Consider the following 17992-nt stretch of genomic DNA (forward strand, 5'->3'; position numbering starts at 1 on the left):
AGTCAGGAAGTTAAAGGTTGGTCGCAAATGGTTCTTCCAAATGGACAATGACCCTAAGCATACTTCCAAAGTTGTGGCAAAATGGCTTAAGGACAACAAAGTCAAGGTATTGGAGTGGTCATCACAAAGCCCTGACCTCAATCCCATTGAAAATTTGTGGGCAGTGGTCATCACAAAGTTTTGGTTATTTCTATGTTTCGGCCTAGTATGGTTCTCAATCAGAGGCAGGTGTCATTAGTTGTCTCTGATTGAGAATCATACTTAGGTGGCCTGGGTTTCACTGACCTCAATCCCATTGAAAATTTGTGGTAAAGCAGAACTGAAAACAACAGCTTGCATCAGCGCAGAATCTGGACTACACAACTTGGAGGCCTATCGACCTGACTCAGTTAGAATGAGGTTGGCAGCAGCTCTGTCAGGAGGAATGGGGGGCCAAAACTCACCAGGTAGCAGACTTCATTGTGGGAAACTTGGTCAGGCACCGGCTACGCACGAAAGTGCGTTTGACCCAAATGCCATAATTGAGCCAGGGCGTAATCTTAAGGTTATCCTGCGGCAATGCTACCAAATGGAGCCTAAGAGGTGCGTGAGTGTAGATCTCCCGTAAACCCGGTTCAACCTGTGCCTGCACTGGGAATATGATGAAAGAAAAATAATTCTCTCTGCTATTATTCTGACATTTCACATTCTTAAAATAAAGTGGTGGTCCTAATTGACCTAAGACAGGGAATTTTTTTACCAGGATTAAATGTCAGGAATTGGTTAAAACTGAGTTTAAATGTACTTGGCTACGGTGTATGTAAACCTCCGACTTCAACTCTAACTGATCAATCAATCAGTCCACACACCTGAATACCCAGGTATAATACTATCACATACAGTATATACTGTAAAGTAGGTATATTCAGTCTGATAGTACAAGGACTGGAGTTGGGACTAGAGTTGTGCACCTGTGCCCTTTTTACTTACACATGACCAAGCACCTTCCCAAATTAAACTTTAAAGGCTATCAATTGAGTGTATGTAAACTTCTGACCCACTCTCTCTCTGACCACATATAATCTTTCTCTACCAGGATTAAATGTCAGGAATTGGTTAAAACTGCTCTAAGGTGGATGTAAACCTCTCTCCATATAATCTTTCTATAATACTATCACATACAGTATATACTGTAAAGTAGGTATATTCAGTCTCCATTGGGATAATCTTTTTTTACTCTGACCATCCCTCTCTGTTACAGTACTTACTATAGAATTCTTTAGTAAACTGTAGTATAATGTAGAATACTATACTACACTGTAGTATCCCTCAAACATGTAGTACTTAAAATGTATAAAATATGTAGTATACTGTAGAATACTATAGTACATTTTATAGTATTATCCACAAAAAAAAGCACTCCGGAAAATACCACAGTAATGTCTGCAAAAACACTAGACTTTTTGAACAATATTAAATACTACAGTAATGTCTGCAAAAACACTAGACTTTTTGAACAATATTAAATACTACAGTATTTAATTTGAATATAACAGCCCATTCCCATATCACAATTTGTGCCAGACCATATATTGTGTTCCCTACAGGTTGTAGAAAAGAGCAGAATCTCTGAACTATCTGTTCAGAACCCAGTCCTAACTCCCTACAGGTTGTAGAAAAGAGCAGAATCTCTGAACTATCTGTTCAGAACCCAGTCCTAACTCCCTACAGGTTGTAGAAAAGAGCAGAATCTCTGAACTATCTGTTCAGAACCCAGTCCTAACTCCCTACAGGTTGTAGAAAATGAGCAGAATCTCTGAACTATTTCTGTTTTCAAGGAGAAATAATCCCAGTCAAAGATAACTCCACTACAGGTTGTATTACAATCTGCAAAAACACAGAAATCTCTGATTACTATCTGTTCAGTAAATACTATATTAACTCAAAAACACTACAGTTGTAGAAAATGTGCAAAAACTTCTAAATATTTCTCCAGTAGGTTTCCTGAAGGAGAAATAATAAATACTATATATGTCAAAAACACTACAGATAATAAAACAAAAACACTACAGTAAATACTATATTACAATCTGCAAAAACACTACATGAATTACTATATTATATACTACAGCTTTATTTTACTACAGTATTTATACTATAGTTAACTGTAAATACTTAACAGTATTCACTATAGTATTTATACCATAGTAAGTATACTATAGTATTTTTTTCATGTGGGCACAGATACAGCGACGCTAACTACATCTGCTAAGAACAACCACTGACAGCTAGTTGAACCTGATGCAACACGGTTGGTTTAATTGCCAGGGGGTGAAATTAAGTCTGATGCACTCACCTCAACTTCTGTTCCAGCATGATGCATACATACATAAGAATGTGTTATAATTAAATAAAGGAAAGAGACGTAACGTATGAAAAATGCAGCGTCGGGGCGGTGACTTCCCAGAAGCAGTTTAAATATGTCAAAACAGAAGCTGATGCATTGCAGAGATTTGTTTCAACCATTAGACCATACACTTGTTCAGGATTCTGTTCATTTCCTATGAATCGTTGTGCTTCATGGGTATTGTAGTCCTCACCTTTCCGAGGCTCCTCATCATTGTCCATACTCTCCTCCCCCACGATGTGTTGAGGTTTTATCTGTTCTGTGGGAAGAGACAAGGACATCTTCCTCAATCACACTTTTACTCACATCCAAGTCTTCAGTCACCATCTCCAAAAAGCAAAGCTTATCATGGCCTAACTGCAGTCCAATTCACTTTCCATTGTTTAGGCCCTACCTTTCTATAAACTAATGGCTTACATAACAAACACAATAAAACAATCTGCGTATAACATACATCAGTCAGTTCTTGGAATGTGTGTAGGAGTATATGTGTAGTCACTGCACTTGCAAGCTGGTATGTACTGTATTGTTGTGTAGGTGTGGGTGTTGGTGAATTACCGGTATGTGTGTGTGTGTTGGTGAATGACCGGTGTGTGTGTGTGTGTGTTGGTGTGTTAAAAGGTCAAATCAAACCTCAATAGCCCATTAACCAAACATCTTCATAAACCTTTATAAATAGTGACAGGAAGCTGAACATCATTTTTGTTTCCATTGAAGGGAATCACACCCTCATCTGAGAAAACCCAGGAGAAAGTTATTTTTGGAACCGATTGACGGGTGTGATGTGAGTTGGCATCAGGTACAGCTGTCACTCGCGTGTCACATAAAGCTGCGTAATAGGAAACAGACTACAATGGGAGGTGCAGTTGGCTTGCGTTGTGCAGAGCAGACACGACACATTGGAATGGGGACTGTGGGCTAACACATCAAATTGGAACTAAGCCTTTGAGATTAGCACAATAAGTGCCTCAAGGTATCAGTCACTGGGACAAGGCTGTATGAGCTGCACTGTAAGTAGATACTAGAAAGGTGTACGCAGGGCTCTTAATTAAAAATGTTCAATGGTAGCAGTAGTGCTCCCAACTTTAAAAAGTTAGGAGCACCAGAAAATATAACCTATATGAATTCTAGGTACTTCTGAAGCATACACTACATTACCAAAACTATGTGGACACCTGCTCGTCAAACAGCTCATTCCAAAATCATGGGAATTCATATTTGGTTGGTGCCCCCTTGCTGCTATAACAGAATCAACTCATCTGGGGAGGATTTCCAACTAGGCAAATCAGTTAAAAACAAATTCTTATTTACAATGATGGCCTACCCCGGGCGGCAGGGTAGCCTAGTGGTTAAAGCGTTGGACTAGTAAACGGAAGGTTGCAAGTTCAAACCCCTGAGCTGACATGAACAGGCAGTTAACCCACTGTTCCTAGGCCGTCATTGAAAATAAGAATTTGTTCTTAACTGACTTGCCTAGTTAAATAAAGGTTAGAAAAATAAATTAAAAATTAAAAAATTGTGCACCGCCCTATTGGACTCCCAATCACAGCCGGTTGTGATAGAGCCTGGACTTGAAGCAGGGTCTGTAGTGACACTTCTAGCACTGAGATGCAGTGCCTTTGCCCACTGCGCCACTCAGGAGCCCTATGAACATAAACAGGGCTCCTCTAGCTCCACTAGCTCCACAATGAGATGTGGGGTCTGCCACTAGCACAGTCAGTGTAGTCAGCTCAGGTATCCACATTGAGACCGTGTCTGTGCCTCGTTCTAGGTTGGGCAAAACTAAACATGGCGGTGTTCACCTTAGCAATCACACTGGAATAAAGACCTCCTCCATTCCTGTTATTATTGAAAGAGATTGTGATACCTCACATCTCAAAATAGGACTACTTAGTGTTATATCCCTAACTTCCAAGGCAATGAACTAATCACTGATCATAATCTTGATGTGATTGGCCTGACCGAAACATGGCTTAAGCCTAATGAATTTACTGTGTTAAATGAGGCCTCTCCTCCAGGTTACACTAGTGACCATATGCCCTGCGCATTCCGGAAAGGCGGAGGTGTTGCTAACATTTACGACAGCAAATTTCAATTAACCAAATCAAAATGACTGCGTTTTCATCTTTTGAGCTTCTAGTCATGAAATCTATGCAGCCTACTCAATCACTTTTTATTGCTACTGTTTACAGGCCTCCTGGGCTGTACATAGCGTTCCTCACTGAATTTCCTGAGTTACTATCGGATCTTGTAGTCATGGCAGATAATATTAATATTTTTGGGGTGACTTTAATATTCACATGGAAAAGTCCACAGACCCACTCCAAAAGGCTTTCGGAGCCATCATCAGTGGGTTTTGTCCAACATATCTCTGGACCTGCCACAGTCATACTCTGGACCTAGTTTTGTCCCGTGGAATAAATATTGTGGATCTTAATATTTTTTCCTTATAATCCTGGACTATCAGACCACCATTTTATTACATTTTCAATTGCAACAAACAATCTGCTTAGACCCCAACCAAGGATCTGTTACGGATCCCCCCAGTACAGCTGCTCATTCGGTTTACCAGTTCCGGAGGTCGACGTCACCGGCCTTCTAGGCTTCACTGAACTGGGAACATTATCCTCAACCCCGGACTGTCTTGTCTGATTACGCACACCTGGTTCCCATTTCCCCTGATTAGTATGTCATATATGTACCCTCCGTTCCCCATAGTCCGTGTCGGTTATTGTTCCCATGTCCCTTGGTCGTATGAGTACCTCTGCGTTGTTTCAGCTTCTGTGCTGTGTCTTTTGTGCATTGTGTATTACGGGTCTCGTTCCGTGTCATTCTACGAGCTTTACCCTCGCTCGTTTGTTTGGGTACACCCCAGTATTTTGTATACGTGTTTGTTTTGGGTGTATTAAAAAACCCTTATTATGTATTCTTGCGCCTGTCTCCAAATCCTTTATACCAGCGTGACAGAATAACCGACCAACAATTGGAGACAGCAGGAAAGTCCGAGATGGCGACCATTGTAGGCACAGTACAGCACCACGAGGACTGTCTCTCCAGACTCGGTATCGCCATGGACAGTGTGTTGGCAACCATCCTGCACTTGGAGCGGAACGTGCAGTCTCCAGCACCGATTCTGGTACCAACTTCCACTCCCCAACCTACCTCCGTTCCATCGGAGCCGGTCCGCGGTATTCCCCTGTCCCTCCCGCAGCGCTTCTACGGCGAGCCAGCAAGATGCAAGGGTTTCCTTCTACAATGCGACCTGTACCTCGCTCGCTACGCCAAGGCTGTTTCCGGAAGAGACTCTGGACTGAGGTGCCGCGGTCTGGGAGACAGACGGAACCGAGGTCACCCTACAAGCGCATCAACCTCCTCTTCCGCTCTGTGTTTGATCATCCTGTGGAGGGCCGAGAGGGGGGTGAAGGTGTACCTCGACTACGCCAGGGAGTTAGGACCGTCCCGTTGTGGCTTCCACCGGATGGAACGAGTTGACTCTGGTCACAGTTTTCTGCAGCGGACTGCGGAAGGAGGTATAGCTGGAGTTAGCCTGCCATGATGACAACCTGTCACTTGACCAGCTCATCAGCATTGGACAACCTCCTAGGTGGGCTTGGCACGGTTTAGGTCTCCCCTGGTTGAGTTTGCATAACCCGGTTATTTCCTGGTCCGAGAGGAGAGGTGAAAAGTCCAGACTGTGGATTTACCGGAGGAGTACCAGGATCTGCACAGGGTTTTTCTAAGACCCAGGCCACACGCCTGCCTCCCCATCGCCCCTGGGACTGTGCCATTGACCTGTTGTCTGATGCAGCCCTCCCAAGAGGACATGTCTATCCCCTCTCCTATGCGGAGACCGAGGCCATGGAGACCTATGTACAGGAGATTCTCCAGAAGAGTTTTATCCATCCCTCTAAGTCACCAGCCTCCTCAAGCTTCTTTTTTTGTTAAGAAGATGGGAGACTGCGCCCCTGCATTGATTATTGAGCAAGGCCACCGTCAAGTTCAGCTATCCTTTACCCCTCATCCCAACCATCATCGAACAAGGCCACCGTCAAGTTCAGCTATCCTTTACCCCTCATCCCAACCATCATCGAACAAATTCACGGGGTGCAATACATCACGAAGCTGGACTTGAGGAGCACCTACAATCTGGTGCGCATTCGTGCAGGCGATGAATGGGAGACCACTATCACTTTTTACGAGTATCTCATAATGCCCTTTGGACTATCTAATGCTCCTTCAGTCTTCCAGACCTTCATCAACAAAGTGTTTCGGGACATGCTGGGATGGGGCGAGTCTTTATTGAAGACTCATCTCTTCAGTAGGTCATATGAGGTCGTATGATTGAGTGTAGTCTGGCCCAGGAGTGTGAAGGTGAACGGAATGGCACTGGAGCGACGAATCACTCTTGCTGTCTCTGCCTGGCCGGTTCCCCTCTCTCCATTGGGATTCTCTGCCTCTAACCCTATTACGGGGGCTGACCCACTGGCTTACTGGTGTTCTTCCATGCCGTCCCTAGGAGGGTGGTGTCATTTGAGTGGGTTGAGTCACTGATGTGATCTTCCTGTTTGACGCCCCCTGGGTTCGTGATGCGGGGGAGATCTTAGTGGGCTATACTCAGCCTAGTCTCAGGGTAGTAAGTTGGTGGTTTGAAGAAATCCCTCTAGTGGTGTGAGGTCTGTGCTTTGGCAAAGTGGATGGGGTTATATCCTGCCTGGTTGGCCCTGTCCGGGGGTATATTTGGACGGGGCCACAATGTCTCCCGACCCCTCCCGTCTCAGCCTCCAGTATTTATACTGCAATAGTTTATGTGTCGGGGGGCTAGGGTCAGTCTGTTATATCTGGAGTATTTCTCCTGTCTTATCTGGTGTCCTGTGTGAATTTAAGTATGCTCCCTCTAATTCTCTCTCTCTCCCTCTCCTACCGGAGGACCTAGGCCCTGGGACCTTGCCTTGGGAATACCTGGCCTGATGACTCCTTTTTGTCCCCCCCAGGTGTGCTGCTGCTCCAGTTTCAATTGTTTTGCCTGCGGCTATGGAACCCTGACCTGTTCAGCGGACATGCTACCTGTCCCGGACCTGCTGTTTTCGACTCTCTCTACCGCACCTGCTGTCTCTTAACTCTGAATGCTCGGCTATGAAGAGCCAACTGACATTTACTCCTGAGGTGCTGACCTGTTGCACACTCTACAACCCCTGTGATTATTATTATTATTTGACTCTGCTGGTCATCTATGAACGTTTGAACATCTTAGCCATGTACTGTTATAATCTCAACCCGGCACTGCCGGAAGAGGACTGGCCACCCCTCAGAGCCTGGTTTCTTCCTAGGTTCCTGGCTTTCTAGGGAGTTTTTCCTAGCCACCGTGCTTCTACATATGCATTGCTTGCTGTTTGGGGTTTTAGGTTGGGTTTCTGTATAGCACTTTGTGACATCGGCTGATGTAAAAAGGGCTTTATAAATACATTTGATTGATTGATTGATTTTATGCTGTTGTGTTACGATCTCCCTTCAATGGAACTAAGGGGTCGAGCCCGAACTGTGAACAACAGCCCCAGATGATTATTCCTTCTCCACCAAACTTTACAGTTGACACTATGCATTGGGGCAGGTAGCTTTCTCCTGGCATCCGCAAAACCCAGATTAGTCGTCCGTCGGACTGACAGATGGTGAAGCGTGATTCATCACTCCGGAGAACGTTTTTCCACTGCTCCAGAGTCCAATGGCGGCGAGCTTTACACCACTACAGCCGACACATTTGATGATATAGGCTTGTGCGCAGCTGCTCGGCCATGGAAACCCATTTCATGAAGCTCCCAATGAACAGTTCATGCGCTGACGTTGCTTCCAGAGGAAGTTTGACTTGGTAGTGAGTGTTGCAACCGAGGACAGACGATTTTTAAGGGCAACGCACTTCAGAACTTGGTGGTCCCGTTCTGTGAGCGTGTGTGACCTACCACGTCACGGCTGAGCTGTTGATGCTCCGAGACGTTTCTACTTCCCAATAACAGCACTTACAGTTGACCGGTGCAGCTGTAGCAGCGCAGAAATTTGACGAACTCTGGCTTCCAGTTGAAGCTTGCATCCGCTACAAGACCATGGTGCTTGCCTACGGAGCTGTGAGGGGAACGGCACCTCAGTACCTCCAGGCTCTGATCAGGCCCTACACCCAAACAAGGGCACTGCGTTCATCCACCTCTGGCCTGCTCGCCTCCCTACCACTGAGGAAGTACAGTTCCCGCTCAGCCCAGTCAAAACTGTTCGCTGCTCTGGCCCCCCAATGGTGGAACAAACTCCCTCACGACGCCAGGACAGCGGAGTCAATCACCACCTTCCGGAGACACCTGAAACCCCACCTCTTCAAGGAATACCTAGGATAGGGTAAGTAATCCTTCTCACCCCCCCCCCCCTAAAAGATTTAGATGCACTATTGTAAGTGGCTGTTCCACTGGATGTCATAAGGTGTATGCACCAATTTGTAAGTCGCTCTGGATAAGAGCGTCTGCTAAATGACTTAAATGTAATGTAAATGAACTGACTTGTTGGAAAGGTGGAATCCAATGATGATGCCACGTTGAAAGTCAATGAGCTCTTCAGAAAGGCCATTCTACTGCCAACGTTGGCCTATGGAGATTGCATGGCTGTGTGCTCGATTTTATACACCTGTCAGCGAAGGGTGTGGCTGAAATAGCCGAATCCACTCATTTGAAGGGGTGTCCACATACTGTACTGTTGTATAGTGTATGTTGTGCACAATAAACTAATACAGTATGTAACCATGTAAATACATGTTTATTATAAAAAGTGCTGATACAAATACCTGTAATTGAACTTAAAATGTTATTTGTGGAATGTTATGTTTCTACATCATGTAAAAGCACTATTTTCCTATTGAGATGCATTACATTGAATCTTTTTAAGAGCGTCAAGTGCAAGTCATCTGTCATTCATTAATTGCTATGCTCCTGTCCCTTCCTTTCTGTGCCCCCAAATGTTAGGATATGAAGGTAAAGTTACCAGGTTGTTAGCTAGCTAGCCAATGAGGTAACATGACTGAACAAAGTGTAAACGACGTCGATGGCGCACGTAGTTTTATAGAACGGCCCACGACATGATTTATGAATGTAAAATGCGCCCAACCCCAAAAACTGTGACAGGAAGAGAAAAAAGTTGTGCCGATAATATGGGTCGGATCTTTTGAACTGTTTGGGCTAGAAACAAGTAGTGTTCGCTGTATTAATGGTGCAAGCATGACGCTAACGAATCTGTCGCTCGGAAAACAACGGCACAGCAAAGCCTTATCATGACAACAATTATTAAACACATCAAATCTCAACTCCAGGGGCCTCATTTATCAAAGGTGCGTATCGCACACAAAAGAAGACAGTTTCCCCCAAAAAGGTTGGTATTTCTAAACTTCACGGGAAAGTGTGCGTATCTCCACGCAAATCTCAGACCATGAGTATGAAGAACTTCCAGTGGTTGATCTACTGCATTGCATTTTGGGGAAAATGTAGGTGTTTATATTATATTACATTTGAGTCATTTAGCAGACGCTTTTATCCAGAGCACCTTGCAGTAGTGAGTGCATCCATTTTTCATACTGGTCCCCCGTGTGAATCGAATCCCATGACCCTGGCGTTTTAAGCGTCATGCTCTACCAACTGAGGCTAATAAAAACATTAAAAGGTAGGCCTATTGATAAAACAGATCCACTTGCCGTTCGTAAGAAGATCGCATAGCAGCATGTTGTCAAATATATTTATTTTACTTTTATTATAAATGCCTAAATTATAATCATATTAAACGGGCATGTCTCTCCTTTTCTGATGTGACTGGTTTACACAACAAATATTAGGCTGTAGGTAGGATTCACTTTTAAATTGTTTCATAGACAATCAATCTTGCAGAACGCACGACCAGTGTTTGGCACACTGTAGGCTATAGTCACTACAAAAGATTGAAACATTCTGCAGAAATGTGATCATATTTGCTGCCCTTGTGCTGTCTTAGAAACTGTCACGGCCCAGTTCCAACATCTCCACATCATAGAGAAAATGAGGGTGTTCTTGTTATTATAAAAGGTGAATGGAGGGTGTTTTTCAGGCGGGATTGTAACGCTTGTTTACGAGAGCAGAAATATAGTATGGCTCTGATTTATCAATGAAAACATGTTTACATATATATGTTGTGTGCGACAGTTTGATAATTCCCAATCATTTACACACGCAAATCCTAGAATCTCCAAGTACTCCAGAATGAGGCCCCATGTGGCATTAATTCATTGTATTGGTCCCACTTACAGCCCTGGGTGTACGTGTTGTATTAGCTGTGGAGGAGACCAGGATTTGGTACTATATCTACACGGGATGCATGACTTCATTGGGGTCAGGGTTCAGACAAGAGGGGTTAGGATTGGAGTTAAAAGGGAAGTGTGTGTGGTTTCTTACCAAGCTCTTCCTCCATGGTGCTCCCCCCGACTGTGTCTTTCACCCCCAGAACTCTGTTGAAGAGAATGGAGAAGGCACTGCCCCACACCCCTAGAGAGAGAAGCCACAACATCAATATAATGTAATGAATCATGAATGTCATGTTTGACCATTTATCATTTAATTCATCTCTTGAGTAAGTGCCATGAGGAAGTGCCAGGGATATTCTGTGTTTTCCTACCCATAAGGAAATGTAGTGGGTTCTCCTCATACCGCTTCACAGCGGTTCCCATGAAGAATTTGCTTCCAAAAAGGTCAGGGGTCATGAACGTTCCGTACTTTGCCATTCCAATCTCATATGGGCTGAACTCCACCCAGTCTGTGAAAAAAACAACAGCATCCATTCATCAAAATCCAAACAGTGTATGTATGTCACTAACTAACGCTTTCATTAGGAGAGCACACGCTAAGTACAATGTCATTGGGAAAATGTGTACGGCTTTTCACAAGTCTGCAGTAAATATGAATTTATATGTCTACGTATGTTATGGAAAGAGGGTAACCCGGGTTTACAGTAACAGTACAAGCCAGGCATATCCTACATGACTACTTTAGTGACACAACAACACCCACACATACATTAACAATGTTTACATACTGCTTTACTCATCTCATATGTATATACTGTATTCTATTCTACTGGATTATAGTCTATGCCACTCCGACATTGCCGTCCTAATATTGATATATTTTTTAATTCCATTATTTTACATTTAGATTTGTGTATTGTTGTGAATTGTTAGATACTACTGCACTGTTGGAGCTGGGAAAACAAGCATTTCATTACACCCGCAATAACATCTGCTAAATATGTGCATGTGACCATTACAATTTGACTTGACATACAACACTATTAGGCACAACACACTGTTTCACATATGATGTGTTAAAGTTCCTCAGAACAACAATCCCCTTTCAGCCTATACTTGGAACTGGAGTAGGGAGGATAAGGTTACCACTGTGTGTTAGGTGGCATTATTTCAGCCTTTCTCTAGAATGGGTGTAAAGGTATTTCCTTGCCACACCAGTGTTAAGAGGTGGGGGATTTACAGATAAAAGGAGTACCTGACTAACTGAAGCAAAATTCTATTCCAGTTCATATGCAAAATTGTCACACCCTGATCTGTTTCACCCATCTTGTGCTTGTCTCCACCACCCACTAGGTGTCTCGCATTTATCTCCATTATCTCCTGTATGTTTATACCTGTGTTTTCTGTTTGTCTGTTGCCAGTTCGTCTGTTTGTCTGTTTGTCAGTTCGTCTTGTCCCGTCAAGTCCTACCAGCGTGTTCCCGTGTTTTCTGTTTGTCTGTTGCCAGTTCGTCTTGTCCCGTCAAGTCCTACCAGCGTGTTCCCGTGTTTTCTGTTTGTCTGTTGCCAGTTCGTCTTGTCCCGTCAAGTCCTACCAGCGTGTTCCCGTGTTTTCTGTTTGTCTGTTGCCAGTTCGTCTTGTCCCGTCAAGTCCTACCAGCGTGTTCCCGTGTTTTCTGTTTGTCTGTTGCCAGTTCGTCTTGTCCCGTCAAGTCCTACCAGCGTGTTCCCGTGTTTTCTGTTTGTCTGTTGCCAGTTCGTCTTGTCCCGTCAAGTCCTACCAGCGTGTTCCCGTGTTTTCTGTTTGTCTGTTGTCAGTTCGTCTTGTCCCGTCAAGTCCTACCAGCGTGTTCCCGTGTTTTCTGTTTGTCTGTTGCCAGTTCGTCTTGTCCCGTCAAGTCCTACCAGCGTGTTCCCGTGTTTTCTGTTTGTCTGTTGCCAGTTCGTCTGTTTGTCTGTTTGTCAGTTCGTCTTGTCCCGTCAAGTCCTACCAGCGTGTTCCCGTGTTTTCTGTTTGTCTGTTGCCAGTTCGTCTTGTCCCGTCAAGTCCTACCAGCGTGTTCCCGTGTTTTCTGTTTGTCTGTTGCCAGTTCGTCTTGTCCCGTCAAGTCCTACCAGCGTGTTCCCGTGTTTTCTGTTTGTCTGTTGCCAGTTCGTCTTGTCCCGTCAAGTCCTACCAGCGTGTTCCCGTGTTTTCTGTTTGTCTGTTTGTCAGTTCCTTGTCCCGTCAAGTCCTACCAGCGTGTTCCCGTGTTTTCTGTTTGTCTGTTGCCAGTTGTCTTGTCCCGTCAAGTCCTACCAGCGTGTTCCCGTGTTTTCTGTTTGTCTGTTGCCAGTTCGTCTTGTCCCGTCAAGTCCTACCAGCGTGTTCCCGTGTTTTCTGTTTGTCTGTTGCCAGTTCGTCTTGTCCCGTCAAGTCCTACCAGCGTGTTCCCGTGTTTTCTGTTTGTCTGTTGCCAGTTCGTCTTGTCCCGTCAAGTCCTACCAGCGTGTTCCCGTGTTTTCTGTTTGTCTGTTGCCAGTTCGTCTTGTCCCGTCAAGTCCTACCAGCGTGTTCCCGTGTTTTCTGTTTGTCTGTTGCCAGTTCGTCTTGTCCCGTCAAGTCCTACCAGCGTGTTCCCGTGTTTTCTGTTTGTCTGTTGCCAGTTCGTCTTGTCCCGTCAAGTCCTACCAGCGTGTTCCCGTGTTTTCTGTTTGTCTGTTGCCAGTTCGTCTTGTCCCGTCAAGTCCTACCAGCGTGTTCCCGTGTTTTCTGTTTGTCTGTTGCCAGTTCCTTGTCCCGTCAAGTCCTACCAGCGTGTTCCCGTGTTTTCTGTTTGTCTGTTGCCAGTTCTCTTGTCCCGTCAAGTCCTACCAGCGTGTTCCCGTGTTTTCTGTTTGTCTGTTGCCAGTTCGTCTTGTCCCGTCAAGTCCTACCAGCGTGTTCCCGTGTTTTCTGTTTGTCTGTTGCCAGTTCGTCTTGTCCCGTCAAGTCCTACCAGCGTGTTCCCGTGTTTTCTGTTTGTCTGTTGCCAGTTCGTCTTGTCCCGTCAAGTCCTACCAGCGTGTTCCCGTGTTTTCTGTTTGTCTGTTGCCAGTTCTGTCTTGTCCCGTCAAGTCCTACCAGCGTGTTCCCGTGTTTTCTGTTTGTCTGTTGCCAGTTCGTCTTGTCCCGTCAAGTCCTACCAGCGTGTTCCCGTGTTTTCTGTTTGTCTGTTGCCAGTTCGTCTTGTCCCGTCAAGTCCTACCAGCGTGTTCCCGTGTTTTCTGTTTGTCTGTTTGTCAGTTCGTCTTGTCCCGTCAAGTCCTACCAGCGTGTTCCCGTGTTTTCTGTTTGTCTGTTGCCAGTTCGTCTTGTCCCGTCAAGTCCTACCAGCGTGTTCCCGTGTTTTCTGTTTGTCTGTTGCCAGTTCGTCTTGTCCCGTCAAGTCCTACCAGCGTGTTCCCGTGTTTTCTGTTTGTCTGTTGCCAGTTCGTCTTGTCCCGTCAAGTCCTACCAGCGTGTTCCCGTGTTTTCTGTTTGTCTGTTTGTCAGTTCGTCTTGTCCCGTCAAGTCCTACCAGCGTGTTCCCGTGTTTTCTGTGCTCTAGTTTTTGTTTTTCTTAGTCTTCCCAGTTCTGACCTTTCTGCCTGTCTTGACCCTGCCTGCCGTCCTGCACCTGCCTGACTCTGATTTGGATTTTGACCCTTTGCCTGCCTTGACCTACCGATTGCCTGCCCCATGTTCTGTAATAAACTCTGAGACCCATACTATCCGCCTCCTGTGTCTGCATCTGGGTCTTTGCCTGAGTCCTGAAAATAATACACTATCGGCCAAGTTATGGGTCACAGTTCCCATAAGTCAACCTAACAGGGGACAGGTTGGCCAGAAGACCTGTTTTTGAGGTCCGTTTTGGGAACGAGAACTGATCCTCGATCAGGGCTTGGGGGCATACCATAACCACATTGACCCCTACCTAACATTGCCCTCCCATGTTGTACTACTAAACCTACACATTGTTGTGTACACGATCCTTCTCACACACCAGTATTACAACTACAACTACAAGAATGGATATCAGCCCACCATGACACATCAGTTGGTGGTAAACCAGAGACATGCATTGAGAGAGTAGGCCCAGTTTTTAGAACGGACGCCATGTTAGTGCCTTTCTTCTCCAACTACTGGTGATGTAACAGTAGGACAGAACCTCCGACAGTTCCCTCTGAAATTAACCCGCTGTCAACAAGCAGAACAACGTATTCAATTGATTATAATGTGTATCCAAGTCTGTACGGTGTTGTGGTGTCAACAAATTGCATATCTGCTTACACTGGACATCTTCATTGGTTTTAGAAAACTATCCGAAATAAACAGCGCAGTGTGGAAGCGTCAATTATCACTTAGCAACGGCTACAGAGGAGAAAGTGGCGCTATCGGAACGTTCAGACTGAAACCGCATTGGCCCAACTCTCTATATATATACAACTGTGGTAAAGTAGTGATGCTACAAGGAAATGCAGTGTACGGAAATTTGAATGTGGGAGATAGGATCTCTGGTGACATATTATGCAAAACTGAATACACATACTCATTCTATTAGAGCCACACACACACACACACACACACACACACACACACACACACACACACACACACACACACACACACACACACACACACACACACACACACACACACACACACACACACACACACACACACACACACACACACACACACACACTTTCTTGTACCAAAATAACAATAAGCCCACTCAGTGGTCAGGCCAAGCTGTCTGTGTTCCTGTCCAATCCACTCAGCTCTTATTGCTTTGTGGATGGATCGTTCAGAAATGTGGAATACATGCAGGTCACCACGTCACAGCCCAAATAGGCTCATTCAGAACTTGAACCATCCATTCAAACTACGTGACCAGCACTGCGAACACACAACCACACTACGTGCATGAACTCTTCACAGAAATGCTACGCTTTGTTGAACAACTGTGGGGAGCCTTGGAGCCACACTGGGCTTGTGGTCTACTGTAATACACACACACAGCGCATACACACTCACTGACCTGCAAACATGAGCTCGGATACGTCCGGTTTGACGTGCAGACAGGTGAAAAGAGGGAGGGGACACTGGGCCTCGTTTACCTTCTCATGCAACTCACTCAGCTTTGTGTCCATTCTCTGATGAAAACAGATAAACACTTTTGGAGTCAGGGCCTCTTGAAGACGGAGAGAAAGAAACAATGAAAACAGATGTATGCGGTCCTCTCACCGCAGGAATGAGTGTCTCTCCGATGAGCATGCCGAAGATGTCTGTGAAGGTGACGGGTTGTCCGTTGGCCTTCTTGCTCCACAGAGCCTGGATGTAGTTGGTGATGTGCTGGGGCAGCAGCAGTCTCAGAGGGTTACTGCTCACACTCTTCATCAGCTCTGCATTGATCTCCTTGGGCCCCTTAGAGGGGAACTCTGGGTGGGAGAACAGGGTTGACATGTACCTGGGGGAGAGATAGGGAGGGAGGGAGAAAGTGAGTGAGGGAGGAGGAAGATAGTGAGGGAGAGATAGAGGAGGGAGGTGTAGAGGGAGGGAAAGATAGAGAAGGAGGAGAGAGAGGGAGCAAGAGAGAGGGAGGGAGAGAGATAGAGGGAGAGAGAGAGGGAGAGAGATAGAGGGAGGGAGAGGTAGAGGAAGGGAGAAGTAGAGGAGGAAGAGGGAGGGAGGGAGAGAGAGATGGAGGGAGATAGAGAGGGAGAGATAGAGGGAGGAAGAGGTAGAAGAGGAAGAGGGAGGGAGAGAGGGAGGGAGAGATAGAGGAAGAGGGAGAGATAGAGGGAGGTAGAGGGAGGGAGAGATAGAGGGAGGGAGAGAGAGGGAGAGGAAGAGGTAGAGGGAGGTAGAAGTAGAGGAGGAAGAGGGAGGGAGAGAGTGAGTGAAGGTGGGAGGGAGTGAGGGAGATAGGGGGAGGGAGACAGAGGGAGGGAGATAGAGAGATAGAGGGACAGAGATAAAGGGACGAGATAGGGAGTGAGACAGAGGGAGGGAGATAGAGAGATAGAGGACAGAGATAAAGGGAGGAGATAGGGAGGGAGACAGAGGGAGGGAGATAGAGAGATAGAGGGAGAGAGATAGAGGGAGGGAGAGGTAGAGAAAGGGAGAGGTAGAGGAGGAAGAGGGAGGGAGTGAGAGAGAGATGGAGGGAGATGGAGAGGGAGAGATAGAGGGAGGGAGAGATAGAGGGAGAAAGAGGTAGAGGGAGGGAGAGGTAGAGGTAGAGGGAGGGAGAGGTAGAAGAGGAAGAGGGAGGGAGAGGTAGAGGGAGGGAGAGAGAGAGAGGGAGAGGAAGAGGGAGAGGTAGAGGGAGGGAGAGGTAGAGGAAGAAGAGGGAGGGAGAGGTAGAGGAGGAAGAGGGAGGGAGAGAGTGAGTGAAGGTGGGAGGGAGTGAGGGAGATATGGGGAGGGAGACAGAGGCAGGGAGACAGAGGGAGGGAGAGATAGAGGGAACATGATAAAGGGACGAGATAGGGAGGGAGACAGAGGGAGGGAGACAGAGAGATAGAGGACAGAGATAAAGGAACGAGATAGGGAGGGAGACAGGGGGAGATAGAGAGATAGAGGACAGAGATAAAGGGACGAGATAGGGAGGCAGACAGAGGGAGGGAGATAGAGAGATAGAGGGAGAGAGATAAAGGGACGAGATAGGGAGGGAGACAGAGGGAGGGAGATAGAGAGATAGAGGGACAGAGATAGAGGGACAGAGATAGGGAGGGAGACAGAGGGAGGGAGATAGAGAGATAGAGGGACAGAGATAGAGGGACAGAGATAGGGAGGGAGACAGAGCGAGGGAGATAGAGAGATAGAGGGACAGAGATAGGGAGGGAGGGTTTGTGAAAGAGAGCATGGTATAAACAGATGAAAAGATGACTGACCATGTGGATCCAGAGAGGCCAGCGATGTAGGTGGCACAGTCCAGGACCCCAGACTCATACAGGGCCTTCATCACCCCAGAGAACCCCACCATGGCCCTGAAGCCTCCCCCTGAACCCACTATGGCTATCACCGGCACCTGCACAGACAGACACATGCAGGAAGAGATAGGAATGGATTTTACAATAAAATGTATACCCTGTCATAACATGACTCTTTGAGATTCATAGCAGAACGGTCAGAAACTCCTACTTCCTTATGTTACTTCCCTCATTCTGTCTTATGATTGTTATTGTATCACTCTACTTTCCTGTGTATCTTTCCAACTCTGCACTGGCCTCTCTGATCTGGAGCCACAGTCATATCCGTAGACAATTCCAACAAATATTCAGACCACGCTGACACAACAACTG

The 17992-nt window shown here is 46.0% G+C and overlaps 1 protein-coding gene across 2 annotated transcripts in view; it reads right to left on the reverse strand.

Moving 5' to 3' along the window:
* Positions 1–17992, reverse strand: part of pla2g4ab (phospholipase A2, group IVAb (cytosolic, calcium-dependent)) — a 62365-nt gene that overhangs the window by 16191 nt on the left and 28182 nt on the right. For both annotated transcript variants that reach the window (XM_052463820.1, XM_052463822.1), the window contains exons 8-13: positions 17582–17718; positions 15930–16152; positions 15724–15838; positions 11054–11191; positions 10834–10923; positions 2580–2645 (exon numbers count right to left, since the gene is read on the reverse strand). In XM_052463820.1, coding sequence (XP_052319780.1) covers positions 2580–2645; positions 10834–10923; positions 11054–11191; positions 15724–15838; positions 15930–16152; positions 17582–17718 — 769 coding nt within the window. The remainder of the gene's footprint in view (positions 1–2579; positions 2646–10833; positions 10924–11053; positions 11192–15723; positions 15839–15929; positions 16153–17581; positions 17719–17992) is intronic.

This window comes from Oncorhynchus keta, chromosome 1 (genome assembly GCF_023373465.1).
Source record: "Oncorhynchus keta strain PuntledgeMale-10-30-2019 chromosome 1, Oket_V2, whole genome shotgun sequence".
Lineage (NCBI taxonomy): Eukaryota > Metazoa > Chordata > Actinopteri > Salmoniformes > Salmonidae > Oncorhynchus > Oncorhynchus keta.